The sequence below is a fragment of the Ambystoma mexicanum genome, chromosome 2q (genome assembly GCF_040938575.1).
Source record: "Ambystoma mexicanum isolate Mex_15411 chromosome 2q, UKY_AmexF1_1, whole genome shotgun sequence".
NCBI classification, from domain to species: domain Eukaryota; kingdom Metazoa; phylum Chordata; class Amphibia; order Caudata; family Ambystomatidae; genus Ambystoma; species Ambystoma mexicanum.
This window is the reverse complement of record NC_090924.1, coordinates 610,294,464-610,312,310: the sequence shown is the minus strand read 5'-3', so window position 1 is coordinate 610,312,310 and position 17,847 is coordinate 610,294,464. Positions and strand designations below refer to the sequence as shown.

The 17,847-nt window shown below is 50.7% G+C and overlaps 1 protein-coding gene across 2 annotated transcripts in view; it reads left to right on the top strand.

The window, feature by feature from the left end:
* OXSR1 (oxidative stress responsive kinase 1) overlaps positions 1-17,847 on the top strand; it is a 1,686,100-nt gene that overhangs the window by 578,970 nt on the left and 1,089,283 nt on the right. For both annotated transcript variants that reach the window (XM_069647752.1, XM_069647753.1), the window contains exon 5: positions 10,131-10,186. In XM_069647752.1, coding sequence (XP_069503853.1) covers positions 10,131-10,186 — 56 coding nt within the window. The remainder of the gene's footprint in view (positions 1-10,130; positions 10,187-17,847) is intronic.

Sequence of the window (17,847 nt, the reverse complement as noted above, 5' to 3'; positions counted from 1 at the left end):
GGCTTCCTGAATATGGAAGCCGACAATCTTTAAATTCATTGATAACGGAATTTGAGAGGGCTCGTTGCCTTGCAATGTTTCTTCTATCCATATCTCTCTGTCGTCGCCCATAGAGTCAATCTCCTCTTCTGAGGGCAACTGATTTAGTTGCCAATCATGGTTTCCCAGATGTTCTCCATTTAGGGATTTGTTTAGGTCTATTTCATCTTGTGGTGCATTTAGGTACACGTGTTCCACATAGTCAGAATGTTGCATGCCATTATCCACATGCGTTTCAGGCAGTTCAGCTATCTTAAGCTTTTCATTTATGCTGAGAATTAAGGCCAACTTTTTTGTCTGTGGAGTCAATGCCAAGTTGCTACCCCCTCTTGCTGGACCAGGTATAACTGGTAACTCTAACCAGTCCTCGTGAAGCAATGTTTGTCCATTCAGATTCTCTTAAGTTTGGATAGTGTTCATACTGACTATCATGCTTGTCAATTTCGCCCGTTATGCTAGTTGTCAGTTATGCTAGTTGTCAGTTATGCTAGTTGTCAGTTATGCTAGTTGTCAGTTATGCTAGTTGTCAGTTATGCTAGTTGTCAGTTATGCTAGTTGTCAGTTATGCTAGTTGTCAGTTATGCTAGTTGTCAGTTATGCTAGTTGTCAGTTTTAGCGTAGGCGAAGTGAAGTTAGTACTGTTAACGTATTCACATTCCACTGCCACACTGGCTTCTGCTTCGATCGTGTAGCTTTCTTGTTGCTCCTGATTACTGATCATATTTAAGGAGCCTTGGTTTAGTCGGCTTTGTTTAGAGTTCGAGTTCCGGTCGCAACCCTTTTTAAATTCCTCAGCCGTTTCCTGCACGCAGCTTACAGTGCTCGTGCCCGCTGTTCTATCTTCAATTTCTATGGAAACATTGCGTTGGAAGAGTTCAGGGCACTCGCTAATCAACTTTGTTAACGCCTGATGATTTGAGAGGGATGAAACCCCTTGTTCTTTGTCTACGGCGATGTGTGCAAAGGTATGTGCAACCAAGTGAGTGCCTAGAGACCCAATCTCTATCAATTCGGTGTCTGTTACATTGAGGCTCTCTTGGCTCCGTGACACGAGAGCTTTCTCAACATTTTGAATTTCTAGCGCGCAAGCGGTCATCATCAGCATTTCGCGCAGGCAAATCGGTGCAGGAGTCAATTGTTGAAGCACTTACCGAGTGCCATTGGAAGCCTTGGTTGTTAAACTGTTTCACTGACTGCAACGGTGGCGGCATCGTAAGGCGTGCAGGGAATGGTGCATTCAAGGGCTTCTTCCACTGTTCACGTGGACTTGCAAGACGCAGCTTGGCTCTGGTATTCCACCGGTGAACCCCTTCTGCCTCCGTTTGCCTGTATTCACACTGGACTAAACTCCACCACAGATTCTTTGTCTTCTCTCCCAGAGTGCAGATCCAATGTTCAGTCAATATGGGTCTGTATACAGAAGTTTCTTTGCATGGGTTGAACAGGACTTTGGTCTGGTCTCCACAACGTCTCCTCAAGACTGCTGACTCTGCGCCGCTCCGCAGGTCAACCAGGTTTTTCATGTTAACGGCCCGCCTCCTTCAATGGAGCGGAACAACGGACTGCCTCCAACACTCCTCCAAAACTCTGCAGACGTTACTTTGCGGAAACCCCATGCTGACTCTGCTGGGTGTCAACAGACTGCTAGCCTCTGGCAATACCAGTTATAAGGATAGGGCAAGATGAAGGTCCCAAGTTCTGTACACTGGCAAATTGAGTATCTAAAACACTCACTCTGAGGATATTATTTGTAAAGCTTACACTTCACCCAACAGCTGGCACCATTTCCCTGAGGTACTGACACATCTAAACAATGCCACTTCACCCAAGATTATGATTCCAGACTAAATGGTAGAGCCTTTGGGGAGTGGATATGTCTTGTAATATTCCTGACGCGAAGGTGCACATTTTCCACAGCCATCACTGGGTGGCCTCTTCTCTCTCTGTTGCTCGGCCGATCTTGAGGATAGCTAGAAGCCACATGGGGATGTCCTAGGTATATGTTGTGACTCTGCTATTCTGCGCTAGTACAGAGCCTCTGCGGGTGTTCTGTGCATAATCCTCTGTGCAATATCTGCCATACACATCATGAACCCCTCCCCCATCCCTTTGCTTACAGATTTCCAGGTTCCTCTTTGTCTTTAAAAAGGTAGCTTAGAGAACTGCGAGCTTACTTGATGTTAAATCTGCACAAGGGCTTTTCCATTGGTGTTTGGGGTTGACGATGGCGATAAAGGGGGGTGCACTTTCAAAATAAGTATCAAAGTTCCAACTCACATTGATACCTATTTTGATGGGCTGTGTAGGAAACACTGTTGGTTACCTATTGTAACTGTATGGTACATAGTACAGGGAAAAACACCTAGTTAATTTTTGGGATGCCTATGGAGTGAGGATTCGGGAGAGAGCAGCCTGACGGTTGTGACCAAATGGTGAACAGAAGACTCATAGGAGCATCTAATTCTCTGTCACAAGCCTCTTGTGTATTGCAAATTGCTGTTCTCTAGGCGTGTCGTGGGATTTTCTTTTAGACCAGGGGTGTCGTACTTCAGGCCAGCGTGCCGTAACGGGCCACCAAAGTCCTTCCATCAGGCCCTGCACATCAGCAGTGCACACAGCAAAGCAATTTGCCTTGGAAAGGGAGAGCAGAGAAAAAGCTCCTTGGCTGCAGCAGCTTTAGCTTGAGAGAGGGAGACTCTGACCAGCAGTAGATGGTCTACGGAATGTCTGAGAGCAGTGCTAAACCAAGAGCTAGATCGCCTGAAAGGACGGGATATTAAAAGCAGATCAACAATGCAGTGACTAGCGCAAGCATTAAACGGCTACTTTCTTTTCAGCAAAAGTCAAATGTTACTAATGCAGCTACCCCTTAAGACTTTGGCACCATTTATAAAGCAAGAAGAATTTGCGCTAAACAAGATGTGCTAAAATGCCCTTTAAAACTTCACCAAGGCATGGAATTTAAATTATTCAATAACTGACACAAATGTGAATCTAGAATCCTTATTTAACTACCCGCTCATGTTGCTTCAGGAGGCTAGCGCAAACTTGCTGGTGCAGTCATTCGCACCCTCATTTCAATAAAGGGCTTAATACGGTTTACTTGCATGGAAAACTCTGCTTGCACCATAATATTATATTAAACTGTTTTGCGGTTCAGCCTTCCCTCACTCTAATATTTGAAGATGGTGTAATTTAGCAACTGTGCTGTGTCTGAGCCTGCTTCGGTGATGACATGGTACAAATATATTTGTTTTCTTTGCATCCATTGTTTGTATTGGACAAAATGGCTTTTTATCCACTTGATTCTAAAATCTGGGCTGTAAAGTGCACCTTTTCTGCCTAGCATTTTAATAAATGAACCAGCGGGAACTCTCCTAAATCCTCCCGATGGTTTCTGTCTGGCTCACTTCACTTGCACCAATTGCGTGCTCCAACTGATTTAAAAAAATACACCTGCCGCCACTGTCCATAATTATGCTTTTAATATTCATAGAGCCAGTGATGCGGCCCATGAGAGGTGCTTTGGTGCCCTACCTGAGTTTGACGCCCTTTTCTAGAATGTCCCTTCAGGCATCTGTCAACTGTCTGGCCAGTGTGGGGGCAAAACGTGAAGCGTTGGCACTTGGATTGTATGAGAAAGGTTTTGCCCTTGGAGCTGCTGTGGCATGTACTCTTAAGTTCCTCTAAACTGTATGGGCGTCCCGCACAAGGGACGCGAGACGGAACCTTTTTCACCAGAAAAAAACCTTCTTCCCCTTTTAAATTTAGAGGCGTGCAGTGGCACGGCCCAGGGAGCATGTGCTGCCCTCACTTTGCCCTTGTGCGCCACACCCCAGTCCCCTTTTCCGAGCCGACAGGAACGAGCCGAATTCACCAGTGCTCTTGGGTTTGGCTTTGCCCATGTAATTCCACGCGCAGATACTACTTCTCAGGTACTCACTCCTCAGGCATCACACTCCTCCCCGGCGCATGTCGACTTCCACAGGGTTCAGCAGGTGTCCATCCTGTAACAGGCTCTTCCCAACTTCAGACCCCCATGCCCTCTGCCTATGTTGCCTTGGCTCAGACCACGGTTGGCAATCCTGTTCGTCGTGTGACTCGCTGTCCTTTAAGGCGCTGAAGAACAGACTCGCCAGGTGGAGGGAGCTCTTCCAGAAGTCGCCTCCAGAGTATCTCAAGAACTTTGTGAAGCATCAAACCAGGGCCAATATTTTTCAGCGCACCCTGCAAGGGAGACTCCTTCCCAGGAACTCTGAGGGACCGGTCAGGTCCTTCTACCGGCACGTGCCCCGATGCTGCTACAGCTACCGGCCTTCGGGTCGAGGGGTCCTCGGTTCCTCCCGGGCACAGTGTCAAGGGACCGGAAGGTTCTTGTACTGGGTCTACTCCTGAGGGACTACGTCCTTTTACCGGCACAATGGCCGAGGGGCTATGCCCTAATACTGGCAATACGTCCAAGGGTGTGCCTAAACGCAGCTCTACCGACCCCCTGGTCGAGGGTGTCGCAACTACCGGTCCTGGGCTCGAGGAGCAGGGTAGGCCTTGTGATCCACACGCAAGAGTCTTGGACGAGGCCGGGCCCAGCGGGCTGAGCAACACATTAGACACATGCCAGGCAGCTCATGGAAATGGCCACCGCGCCAGAAAGGGGCACCCGTCCCCCATTCCACGAATTCGGCGAAGAATGAGTGTCAAGGTGGGACTGGCTTAAAACAGGTACGTGGCCTACAGTCTACCCTTCATTTGCGCAGAGCAACTTTCCTTTGCGTCCATATGGACAGGGTATGCAGCGGCCCCAGCCACCCCCGCTACCCTTTCGGTACCCCCGGCCACCTCTTTGGCCAGTGATTAGGTGCTCTTCGAGAAGTTTCTCGGCCTCATGAGGTCCCCTCAGTTGCGGGTTATCATAAAAGATGCAGTCAGGGAGGTCCTCCCCGCCATGCTAACGGCACCACAGACTCCTCCATCGGGCCCCCAGGTTTCGCTGCAGGTGCCTCCTCCGGCTCCACAGCCAACTCCACAACCTCCGCTGCCGGTCCCTGTACCCCAGCCTCAGGCGCCTTCTACCCCTCCTCCACAAGATCCTCCAGTTCCGCAGGATACGGACGAGGAGGAGGATCCAGACATGCCATCCTCAGCCAGGGCCTTCCATTAACGTCTTGCTGGCCTGGCGGAATACCTTGTCCTCCCCCAGCCTGAGGTCGAACAGCCGGCAGAGGGGGTTCTGGCTGAAGTCCTCTCGAAACTGCCCCTTTGCTAACACGGGGATTCCACTGCAAACCAATGTAGTCTCCCTGGCCAAAAAGGGTTGATTCAAGCCCCACTCGGTCCAGCCGGTCATTCGACGCCAGGACACCAAGTACAGGCAGATGGAGGGGTTTACACTCTTGCTCTCGACCCATCCTCACCCATACTCCTCGGTGATCGCTGCGGCATCACTATACTCCAAGCCTCAGTCACCCTCAGCCGCCTCCTCTGCGGCGCTGCAAGGCAAGGAGGAGATGATCTTGGAGGCGTACGGCAAGAAGATCTACTCCTGTCACGACCCTTACCCCAGACCCCCACTGGCAAGTCCACTTGCCAGGTAAGGTCAGGGTTCGGGGCTCCATTCAGGCCTTGCAGGCCCTGCATCCACTCCCAAGACTCTCTTGGACTCAGTCCTGGCACCAGGCTCATATTCATTGTGGAGAAAACTGCTGCAATAAGACCTACCTTAAAGACACTTGAACGGGCACGCGCCAGTGAAGTAACTCGGTCGCCCACACCCACTGAAGACTACGCACCCCTGCTAAGAAAGCAGGACGGAGAGCACGCCTAATACCACAACAACGTGAGGAGAGGGCCTAAGGGCTGAAGCCAAAGGGGTGGTGGGAGGATACTTTACCTGAGTTGGCCAGTCTTGAACCCAGCCCTCCTGTGTTTTCAGGCTAGACTTCCTTCGAAGACACCATCTGGAAATCGGGGAGAAGGTTCTGGCAACCAACCAGGGCTGAGTGGCTTCCCCGTGGATACCAGGTGAGCGTAACAACTCCATCGCCTGCTTGCACCTGCGGCAGGCCAACGCAGATGCCATGCTGGCTGCTGCCAACCAACGGTTATGGCAGGAAATTGCTTACTTCCTCCCAGTATTCACTACCCAATGCCAATCTCACTTCAAGGCGGGGCTAGCGGAAGCCAAGCTCATGACGCATGACCTCATGGAATCCACAGTGGCGCATATCGATACCTCAGGACGTGCCATCTGCATTGCCACGGACATGAGGAGAACAGCCTGGCTCCGGGCAACGAAATTCAACCTGGATGTCCAGGAGCGCATTCTAGATCTACTGTTCGAGGCAGGTGTACCTCTTCCACTCCTCTACGGACAAAGAGCTGGACAAAGGGAACAGCTCACAAACGGTAAAGTCTGTCCATTCTTACAAAGACCACGCCCAAATCGTACACCCAATCTCAGCAGTGCTCGGAAAAGGGTCGTACATATGGAGGGTTCCGCAGCTTCTAGGAACGCAGATCCAGACAGTCGGACTGCTCGCTGTCTCAGAACCGGCGCAAACAACGAAAAGGGGGGGAGGGGCAAGGGCTTTTTCCATTCCCCCTCCTCAGCCTCCATGTCCACATGTCTCCGGTGGGGGGCAGGCTTGCTCTCCATGCACAATTCTGGTTCCAGAATTTCCGGACCCCTGGTTCCTCTCTGTCGTATCCACTGGGTACTGCCTTCCTATCCCAGCCTCCCCTCTGACCTCCCCTCCACTCCCACAGGTTGGGACAGCAACTCTTTTGGCGGAGAGCCGGTCGCTCATAGAGAGCCAGGCAATGGAGGAAGTTCCAGCCTCCCAGCGAGGCTTCGGCTTCTACTCCAGGAATTACGCCATTCAGAAGAACAACCAGGCACGCCCGAGAGTTGTGCTGGACCTTTCCACCCTCAACCTCTCCTTACCCCTACAAAAATTCAAGATGGTTACCCAGCTTTTATAGCAGACACATTGGACAGGGGAGACTGGATGTGCTCCCTGGACCTGAAGGGAGAGTACCTACACGTCCTAATTTAGCAGCCCCATCATTCTTTCCTACGGTTCAGGATCATGGACTACCATTTCCAATACAAAGTCCTTCCGTTTGGCCTCAACTCGGCACCCAGGGTCTTTACCAGACTCATGAACGCTGTAGTGGCCCTCCTCAGAGCGCAGGGCCTCCACATCTACCCATACCTAGACGACTGGCTCGTCAAGGCTACATCTCTGGAAGCGGGTCACCACTCTTCCCATGCCCTTATGAACACACTGCAAGACCTGAGCTTCTAGCTCAACCTCAAGAGGTCACAGCTGCAGCCTACGCAGACTGACATTCCTGGGACTCATTTGGGACACGTACTCCGAGAGGGTTTTCCCGTCGCAAGACAAGATCTCGGCCATCAAGAGGGTCACCGCCCACTTCCTCAGCAGAGAGGTGACCTCGGCATGGTGGTACCAACATCTCCTGGGTCTACTAGCGGCAGTTCTGTTAGCCGTGCCACACACATGACAAGGATGAGAAGGATTCAGCTGCACTTTGTGGCCTCATGGAATCAGGAGCGGGGCTTGCAATCCTAGATGATCAATGTTCCTCCATCTCTCCACCCGGACCTAACTTGGTAGACCATGGACTGCAACCTACGGACGGGCAAGCCCTTTCGGCCGCCCTCTCCACAGGCCACCATCACCACAGACTCCTCACTCGAGGGCTGGGGAGCCACCCTGGACGATCTCTCGGTGCACGGTACCTGGATTTGACAGGAGCAGGAATACCACATCAATTGGTTGGAGCTGAACGCCCTCTGGCAAGCGCTCCGAGCATTCCTACCACTTATCAAGGGCAAGGTTGTCCTCATCCAGACAGACAACTCGACCAGCATGTACTACGTCAACAAGCAGGGAGGCACCAGATCCCCTCCTCTATGCAGACTGGCGATCAGCATGTCAGAATGGGCCTTGGAAAATGAAAGTTACCTCTTGGCGGTCCCCCTCCCAGGGGAATCCAACCTGGAGGCGGACAGGCTCAGCAGGCTGGGAGCAGACAATTACCAGTGGCAGCTAAACAACCTTGTTATTCGGGAGATCTTCAGCAAGTCGGGTCACCCCTAAGTGGATCTCTTCGCCACCTGGCACAACAAGAGGTGTCCCCATTTTGCATCCTGGCAGGGCCATGGCCCCGGCTCTCTAGGCGATGCATTTCACCTCCAGTGGACCGGCATGAAAGCCTACGCCTTGATCCACAGGGTAATTTGCAAGATCAAGGAGTCTCACCGACTCCTCATCATTCTGATAGCTCCATGGTGGCCGGCCAGACTATGGATTTCGGAACTACTCAACGTCTTGGAGGTGCCCCCATACACCTTCCGACGGGCCGAACACATCTTCTGGCGATACATGACGCAGAATCATCCACCCCGCGCCAGGGGAACTAGCCCTCACAGCATGGTACCTGAGCAGGTAACGCTTTGGCACATTAGCCTTTCACAGGCCAATCTGGAGATCATACAGGGTGCCAGGAGCAAGGCCACCAGGGCCCAGTACAAAAGCAAATGATATTATGTGATAGTTTATTTATATAGCGCCTATACACAATGTGTTTCAAATGGACCAGATTCTGCCACTGGGCAGACTTCCAGGGCATCGACCCCTTGGCCTGCAGTTTGGATGACATGCTCTCCTTTTTGGCGCACCCCGCTCATTCGGGCGTACAGGTGGACACCTGCCGCACATACCTTGCAGCCATCGAGGCTTACAGGAACTCAGAGGAAGGCATCTTTTCCTCCTCCAACCCTATAGTCAAACATCTGACTGGTCTCGCTAGGCTAAACCCGCCCACCAAGAGACCGCACCCTGTGTGGGACCTTAACATAGTCTTGGGCGCCCGGGCGCACAAACCATTCGAGCCAATGGCGTCCGCGGACATTACGCTGGTCGCCATCAAGATGGCCCTACCAGTCTGTCTTACCTCTGCTCGCAGAGTCAACGAGATCCAGGCCTTCGCCTCTGAACCATATACCACCTTTCACAAAGACAAGGTAGTCATGCAGACGCACCCGGCATTTCTACCCAAGGTTACATCTGCATTTCACTTGAATTAAAAAATAGTCCTCCCTATGTCCTTTCCCGATCCCAACGATGAAGCACAGACAGTGCTGCACTGCATGGATGTCAGGCGTGCCCTAAAACTCTACTTGTACAGGACCAAGGGCTTCCGCAAGTCAGACGCTCTGTTGCTTTCGGAGGCTCGAGGCCATGCTATCAGGCCTCCATATCCCGCTGGATGGTCTCTGCCATCAAGGAAGCATACGAGGGCCAGCACAAGCCGCTTCCGGCCAACATGCATGCCCACACAGTTAGGGCCAAGGCCACAGCCATCGTATTCCAGCGCCATGTCCCTTGACGGCAGCCACTTGGGCCTCTCCCTCGCCTTTCTGCAAACATTACAGTTGTAATCGCCCATACAGTATGGAGGAAAGGTGATGGGACGTAAGAGTCATTATAAGTTAATCACCGTAGTGACTAACACACTCTTAGTCCCCTTTCTTCCATACATCCCACCCACCTCCTCCCTAATAATACTGGTGTCATTAGGCAATGTTAAATCTATTGTCGACGCGTGAATGGGGACTGAGGTGTGGCGCTGGAGGGCGGAATCAGGCCGCGCCTCTAAATTAAAAGGGGAAGAAGGGTTTTTTTTGGTGAAAAAGGTTACGTCTCCCGCCCAAACAATATGGAGGAAAGGGGACTATGGACTAAGAGTACGTTAGTCACTACGGTTAGTAACTTATAATTTTTACTTGCAGGAGTCCCCCCTACCTGGTGGTGCATGTTGCGCTTCACAGATGTTCTGCAAGAATCCATACTTTTTCTTTGCGATGCACCAAGCCGTCACTAGGAAAGCAGGGTGTGTGATGTAAGGAACTGCCTTTCTATGTGAAAAGTTGGCAGTTTCTTGTGCTTTGAAAAGAAAAGGAATGCACTTTAAAGGAAAACCCAAACGTGTTCGTTTTCCTTTTGAGTTGTTTGAGAGAGTTTAACTTCGGTTTGCCTTATTAATGTTGATTTTGTTTCCTCCAGGGATTTGAAAGCCGGGAATATTCTTCTTGGAGAAGATGGCTCCGTGCAGATTGCAGGTACTTTATTATTGTTTTATGTGTCGATATGAAAAGCCTTTGAAACACTCGTTTTTCTACAGCTCATTCAGTATGAATGTCCTGTTGCTCAATTGTTTCTTTAAGACCTTTCCCGATGGGGAGTGTTTCAACTGCTCGACTATTTGTGCTGTAGTGTTCCCCTCTTTCCTCACAGCGACTTTGTGTGTGTGCGCGCGCGCTGGACCTCTGAGGGCCTCACTAGTCACTACTGAGGACGAACATGGTTTATATGGCCTACTCTGTAGGATAGTGGCCTGCCAGGACGGTCTACCATCACGTTTTACTTACCACTGCGACTTACCAGAGGAGAAATATCTATTTGCATATCAGTCTTCTTGTATGTGCTTGCATGAAGGTTGGTGAAGAAGAACCTCCTAACCGTAATTCAATTTCAATAAAGTACAATTCAGTTACACTACAGTCCATTTGAATTACACTGCAATTGAATTGCTGTGGCAGGTTGAGTTGTACAAAAAATGCTGAAGAGAATGGTTGCAACTTATTTATGCTCCAGTGCTTACCCTCGGTCACTGTGGGCAAATAAACTGCCCATTGCTCTCAAAAGAATTTAGTTTCCTTTTTCTTTTTTGAATTGTATTAATCCAAAGTTTTCATGGGAGAATTGACATACAGCATGTTTCAGGGAACGGCCCAATGTATAAAAAATACCTCTGGCATAACCTACATAGAGATGTACACAAAAGCAAGTAGATCCTGGTACAAATCTGTTTACATACATATCTGTTTACATACATATCTCTTTAAACAGTGTATTAAGATGCCGTAGGTTTCCTTATATCCCTGGATTTAGCACTGCTCGTTTTGTCTTGTGTGTTAATTGTGTGCCCTTCGGCCCATGGGCATGTTGCGCGAAATAAAATAGATTGTGTTATTTAACAACGTGGTTTCAGAGGATTTCTGTCTGTACCGTATGTTTTTATATATGCAACTACGATAGCCGCCATGTTTGGCATGCTTTTCCTTTTTATTTTTTTTATTTTTTTTTTAGGGCCCTGGGTGCTCTAGTACGGGTTTTAATTTAATTTATATTTATATTTTTCATTATGCAAATAGGATCACGTGATGTTTCTTCTATGCTGTCTAAGGCACTATTGCACCATGCTTTGGGGCGAAGAAATGCTTATTCATCATATGTCAAATGGCAATTTAGTCGCATGCCTCCCGTGTGACAAGCCTTTCTATCCCGGTTCACATAAGTATAGTTGCCCAGACCGCAGCGAGCTGCCAGGTCTTCTGACGCAGGAAGTAGATCTCTGCGTTCCCTGTTTGAGTGCTCTTCCCTGGTTCTGCGTGGATGGTAGTGTTTTCGAGACACCTCGGTTTTCTGCAGAAAAATGGCCCAGTCTTAAAAGCAATATTTTCTAGACTAAAACCTAACCACTCTGTACCTGGTGGCATTTTATTGAATGTTGCAATATTTATCTCCCACCCCCATTCAGTCTTCAGAAAAGCTTTTAGGTTAATAAGAGCTGCTGCGTTTTAGTCTCATAGACGAAACCCATCTTTTTTATAACCCCCATTAGACTACTAACTGTAATATTCCAAATAGACCCAGTCCCATGTACCAAAGACTCAGGCTAAACAAAGCACTTTTTGATATTCAGCAGCTGAGGATTAACCTGTGCGCTGTGGACATAAGCTCGAGTGACTGTGCCAAAAGTCTCCCCTATGGCTAGTATTCCCTCTGGGTACATCATCATTGTGAGCAACAAGTAGTGTGTGCCTCGGTGCCCTCAGCACCCCATTGTAGCTGAATGAATGTAATGAAGTTTAATATTTAGGTGGGATACAAGTTTGTTATTATTGTTTTGTTGTTTTTCTCAGGGGAAGGTCGAGACATGCTGACCTAGACCGTGCACCATAGTGGTAAATACCAACAGTCTGTTTCTAAGGAGTCTCAATTTTGCAGATTTGGAAATTGAGTCACATGTGGATCTTACCAGAATTTTTATCCTTTGGAATATAATTTGCATCATAATTGTCCACTTGTAGCTTCCCTTTCATATTTATTATAGTTTCTTTCATAATTCTTATTTTCTGAGGATCAAAAGGAAGCCTTTGTCTGCCTTTGTCCTTTAAGCCATACATGATTGGGGACCTATCAATGTATATTAATATTATTGGCAGTTGGTGTCTTAGCGGAGTTCAACATATTATTTTTTTGATCTATTGCCTGTTTCATAATGAGTACTGTAAATTGCACTGGATGTCACTTTCTGCATTTAGGTGCCCTAAAACCAAATGAGTTTTGTCTTGGCAAGCCCAAAGTTTGGACAGCACAACCTTGAAGTGCTGTTTTTGTGTGAAGACCAACCTTTGTGTAAGCTCATAGCTCACATTTATGCTATTGGACACAGCATACTAGACGATCCAAAGTTTAGATTTGATAATGAGAAATTAATGCCATTAACAAACTCATTGAGAGCATATGTTTGTAGGGTCATTTTTTTTTTTAACACAGTTGATATGGTTATTAGCCCTGTTGCATATAACTTCAGCAATGTGATGTGTGTGTTCTGGAGGAGGATTTCACACAGGCAGAATTGCTTCCACCCGTTCTTCTTTTGTGGAAATATTCATTTTCCAATTTATTTATTTTTGTGGGTCTTGCGCACAGCTTATTTTCCTCCTCGGTTTTGGTTCTCCTGCCTACCCTCTTTTAAAACCTGACTTTCATTTTTGTTGTTTTCCTTTTCCCCTTGTGACTCCTCCCCTTTCTGAACCCCCCCTCCCCCACACTTCACTTCTGTATCTGGTCCTCTTCCCCTGCTGAGTTTTTGGTCAACATAGTACTTCCTTAAACAGCAATGCGAGATAGGTCTTGTCCTTCAGCTTCTCACCATGTGCACATCCTTACTACTTTCACGGTTTTCCTCATCACGGCTTGGCTTTGAGGAATTGTATTTCGAGGGGATTGGGTCCTCCGACGTATTCCATATCTATGACAGCAATCACCACAGCTGTGCTGCTTCGGAAAATCTTTCTGCGTCCTTCCTCGATGACGTCGATACGCCGTCCTCGAGGGCCTCCGTCGAGCCGACTTCACCGGATGTTATAAGTAGGACGCACGACGCCCGTAGCCTCGGTTCCGTTTTTTCCGCGAACATGTTCGCTTCGGAGATCTCGGCGCGCCTCGATTCTACTGAATCCTGTTCTTTCGGTTCTTCGAACCTGTTTCTTCATTGCTATCGAATATGATGTCTTCGGCTTCTTCCACCCCGCGGTCCGGGTTTAAGAAGTGTCGGGTGTGTGGGTCCAAGATGTCCCTGACAGATACGCACAACGCTTGCCTCTGGTGCCTCGGGGAGGACCATAATATGGACGACTGTGTCAACTGCCAATCGCTCACTTTGAAGGCCTTGTGGGAGCGTAAGAAAAAGCTGTCGGTCGGTAAGGTGGCCAAGCCCCGGAAGTCGTGTTCCACTGGTCTTTCGACGGACGATTCGAGTGGCGACTCTTCGCATCGTCGTGAGTCTGGGGGTTTTCGGTCTTGGAGTCGGTCCCGCCATTCCTCTGCCTCTTCGAGGCACTCCAGGAAGCGCCATCACAGGTCGCCTTCCCCGTCCTCTTCCGAGGTCTCCGCCCGTCGGCGGGTAGCTTATCCCAACAAGCATTCCACGCCTGAGGAATGGGATTCGTTCCGAAAGGAGATGTTGGCGATTTTTCAATCGCAGGGCTCCGGTCCGGCCGCGCCGTCTGAGGACGCCAGTCGAGGCCGCGCTAGAGACACCACTCATCTGCCTTTGGGCTCGAGCAGTCGTCGCGACCACCGGGCGCCTTCGAGGTCCCAGTCAGACAAGGATGGTCACTCTAGGCTTGCCCGTACCAGGTCCCGGTCCTCGACGCCATCGAGACCGCGAGACTCTGTGAAGTCTTCGAAGAAGACATTGATGCCGTCTGCGCCAAGGTCGTCGACGGACTCTCTCGAGGCCCCGCCTCTGAGGAAGTCGTCGACACCTAGGCTGTCGAGACACGCTCGGGGCTCCGCCCTCAAGGCCTGTGTCGACGCCGTCGAAGCTGTCGGCGCTGCGCTCGACATCGACGCCCATTCCATCGACGCATTTCGAGGCAGCCTTGTTGGAGGTACCCCGTGGCACGGTGGCACCCCCCAGAAAGGCGATGGCTAAGACTAAACATGTCTTTGTGCCTTTTTCTGTACCCTCTTTCCAGCCTCTAAATTATATTTCTGAGGTGGATGAGGGGTCTGAGGAAGGTGAGGTTCCTGCATTGGTTCCTGATGACATTGTTTCTGGTCACAGTCAACTTGAGGACCTGCGTCAGTCACTGCACGACGCCACTGGTCTAGACACCTCTCCGGAGGTGGAGCTTTTGGTAGGCCGGAGCCTGGCACGCATGCCGAATCTTCATATCGGCGCCTCATGTCGAGGGTCACTGAATACCTGGGTTGGTCTGCCCCTCCTGGGGATTTTCAGCAGGATGACCTGACTGATATCTTGGACCACGGTCCTCCAACTGACCCGTTGCTGCCATTCCATATGGCCTTGCAGAGAAGGGTGGCTGCGGCTTGGACTTCTCCGGAGAGTCTCCCGGCAGTGAGCAAGTCCTTGCCGAAGAAATATCGCCCAGCCAGTGGCGACCACTGCTACTTGACGACGCACCCTACCCCAGAGAGTTCGGTGGTGCAGGCGGCTACGGCCCCCGCAAAGCAGGCGTCGTACCCTACCATCCCTCCTGATAGGGACGACAAACGTTTTGACGGATGGGCGAAGAAGGTATTTTCTTCTGGGGGTATGGCGCTTCAGGCTGCCAACTCCGTTTGTGCCTTGTCTCGTTTCACGCACACTCTGTGGAACTGTATTTCCCTAGCAGCTGATCATATTCCCGAAGGGGAGGAATGGGATGGTTTCCTTGCTATCGTGCAGGATGGCAAGGACGCCATGTGTGAATCCGTTCAGTCGGGTCTGGACATGGTTGATTGCGTCAGCCGGTCCATGGCGGCGAGCACCGTAATGCGCAGGTTTGCATAGTTGCGGAAGTCGGGTGTGCAAGCCCGGCTCCTCAACATGCCCTTTGATGGTGAACATCTTTTTGGCAGCGAGGCTGACAAGAGTCTTGAGAGGTTGCAGACCTCGAAAGCTGCAGCGAAGTCGTTGGGCGCTGCAGTCCGCCAACCTCTGCCTTTTCGTCCTCGGGGGGCAGCAATGGAGGGGAGGTTCTTTTCGTTATTACTCATCCTTTAGTAAATCGAGGGGAGCTGCAAGTCAAAGGGGCAACCGTAGGAGTGCCAGAGGTGGAAAACAATGTACTCGAGGTGCCAAGGACGCGCGTGCAATTGCCTCTTTGCCCTCAGGCACTGCAGCAGCTGCTTCAGCTCAGTCATGAGGCCCATGCTTCTCCGGTTGGGGGCAAGGCTGGCGCAGCATCTGGAAGAATGGCGTGCCATTACTTCAGATGTGTGGGTTCTGGAGATCATAGCCCACGGCTACTGTCTTCTTTTCCGGCAGAGGCCTCACGACAATCCACCAGGGAACCTCTCTTTGAAGAGTCCAGATCCGCTCCTTGCGCAGGAAATTCAATCCCTGCTGGAGAAAGGTGCCATAGAACTTGTGCCTGTAGCGGAGAGGAACAAGGGATGATATTCCCCTTATTTTTTGATTTCGAAGAAAGACGGAGGATTGAGACCCATCATGGACTTGCACGGTTTGAACAAGCTCCTCAGGAAGGACAAGTTCAAGATGGTTACTCTTTCTCAAGTCCTCCAGGCCCTTCAACTTCAGGACTGGTTGGTGTCTCTCGACCTCAAGGACGCTTATTTTCATGTGCCGATCCATCCAAAGCACAAGAAGTACCTGAGGTTCGCGGTTGGCGACTCGCACTTTCAGTTTCGGGTCCTGCCGTTCAGATTCGCCTCCGCCCCGAGGGTTTTCACCAAGCTCATGGTGGTTGTGGCAGCGCATCTCAGGAAAGGGGGGGATTCACGTCTACCCCTAACTGGACGATTGGTTGATCAGGGTGTGCTCTCCCGAGTAAGTCCTGGATCATCTGTCCGTCACCTGCCACTCCCTTCACAAGCTGGGCTTCTCCCTCAACTTAAAGAAGTCTCACTTGATGCCAACTCAGCGGCCCCAGTACATCGGAGCAGTGCTCGACAGGTCCATGGGGCAGTGTTTTCCTCTCCAGGTGAGGGCTCTTCACATTCAGCAGATGGTACACAAGTTTCGACATGCCCAGTCTCCCCGCGTTCGGGTCCCTGAGGCTGCTCGGCCTCATGGCATCCTGCATTCTTCTGGTGCCAGAGGCCCGACTGCCGATGAGATCTTTGCAGTGGGCTCTCAAAATGCAGTGGTCAGTCCTCCGGCAGGATGTCTGACCCCGTTCAGGTGGCGCCCTCGGTCGCTCAGGACCTTCTGTGGTGGGCTGACAAAGGCAATCTGATGAGGGGGGCTCCGTTTTGGCTGCCCTGACCGGAGGTGACGATCGTAACGGACGCATCCCTCACGGGATAGGGAGCTCATGCCAACGAGCTGACAGTCAGCAGTCGTTGGTCTCCGTCGGAGTCCAGTCTCCATATCAATCGGTTGGAGCTGAGGGCCATCAGGCTTGCCCTGAAGGCTTTTCTGCCGACTGTGCGAGGAAAGAATGTCCTGATCCTGACGGACAACACAGTGGCCATGCACTACCTCAACAAAAAGGGGGCTGGGGGGCAGGGTCACTTTTTCTGTGCAGGGAGGCAATGCAGCTCTGGTTCTGGGCCATCCAGCAGGAAATTTTGATCTCAGCGGTTCATCTGGCCGGAGACGAAAACGAGACGGCGGACGCTCTGAGCAGGCAGAGTGTGATCTCTCACGAGTGGGAGCTGGCTCAGGAGATTCTCCTGGAGATCTTCACCCTTTGGGGGACCCCTCAAGTGGATCTCTCCGCCTCCAGTGTCAACCGGAAGTGCGAAAGGTTCTGCTCGTGGGAATTTCCTCCAAGAGGAGCCTTAGGAGATGCGTTCGTGGTGGAGTGGTCCTTCCCACTGCTGTACGCGTTTCCTCCAGTCCCTGTCATCCCGCAGGTGTTGCTGAGGTTACGGAGGTTCGGTTCCCGGATGATCCTCATTGCTCCGGCTTGGGCCAGGAGGGCGTGGTACCTGGCCTTTCTCGACTTGTCCATCTGCCCTCCACATCGTCTTCCCTACCGGGACGATCTGCTCTCAAAGGAGGGGGGGGGGTCAGGGTCAGGTTCTCCATCCAGAGGTCGGATCCCTCAACCTTCACGCTTGGCTTCTGAAAGGTTGAGGTATAAGGAATCGGACCTCCCTGAAGACGTGATGGAGGTGTTGCTTTCGCCCAGACACTCGGCAACAAAGTCCCTGTACCGTTGCCGTTGGAGAAAGTTCTGCGACTGGTGCAGGGTTAAGAATGTGGATCCTTATTCATACGACATTCCTGTACTTCTGTCTTTTTTGCTTTCTTTAGCCCACAGGGGCTTGCAAGTGGGTACCATTAAAGGTTACCTGGCGGCGCTGTCCATATTTAAGCGCTCGTCTGAGGAGTGTTCTTATTTTAATATTCCTTTAATTTCTCCGTTTCTGAAAGGGCTCACTAATGTGTTCCCTCCGTCACCTTTCCAGGTGCCCGGTTGGGATTTGAACCTTGTTCTCAAGTTTCTAATGG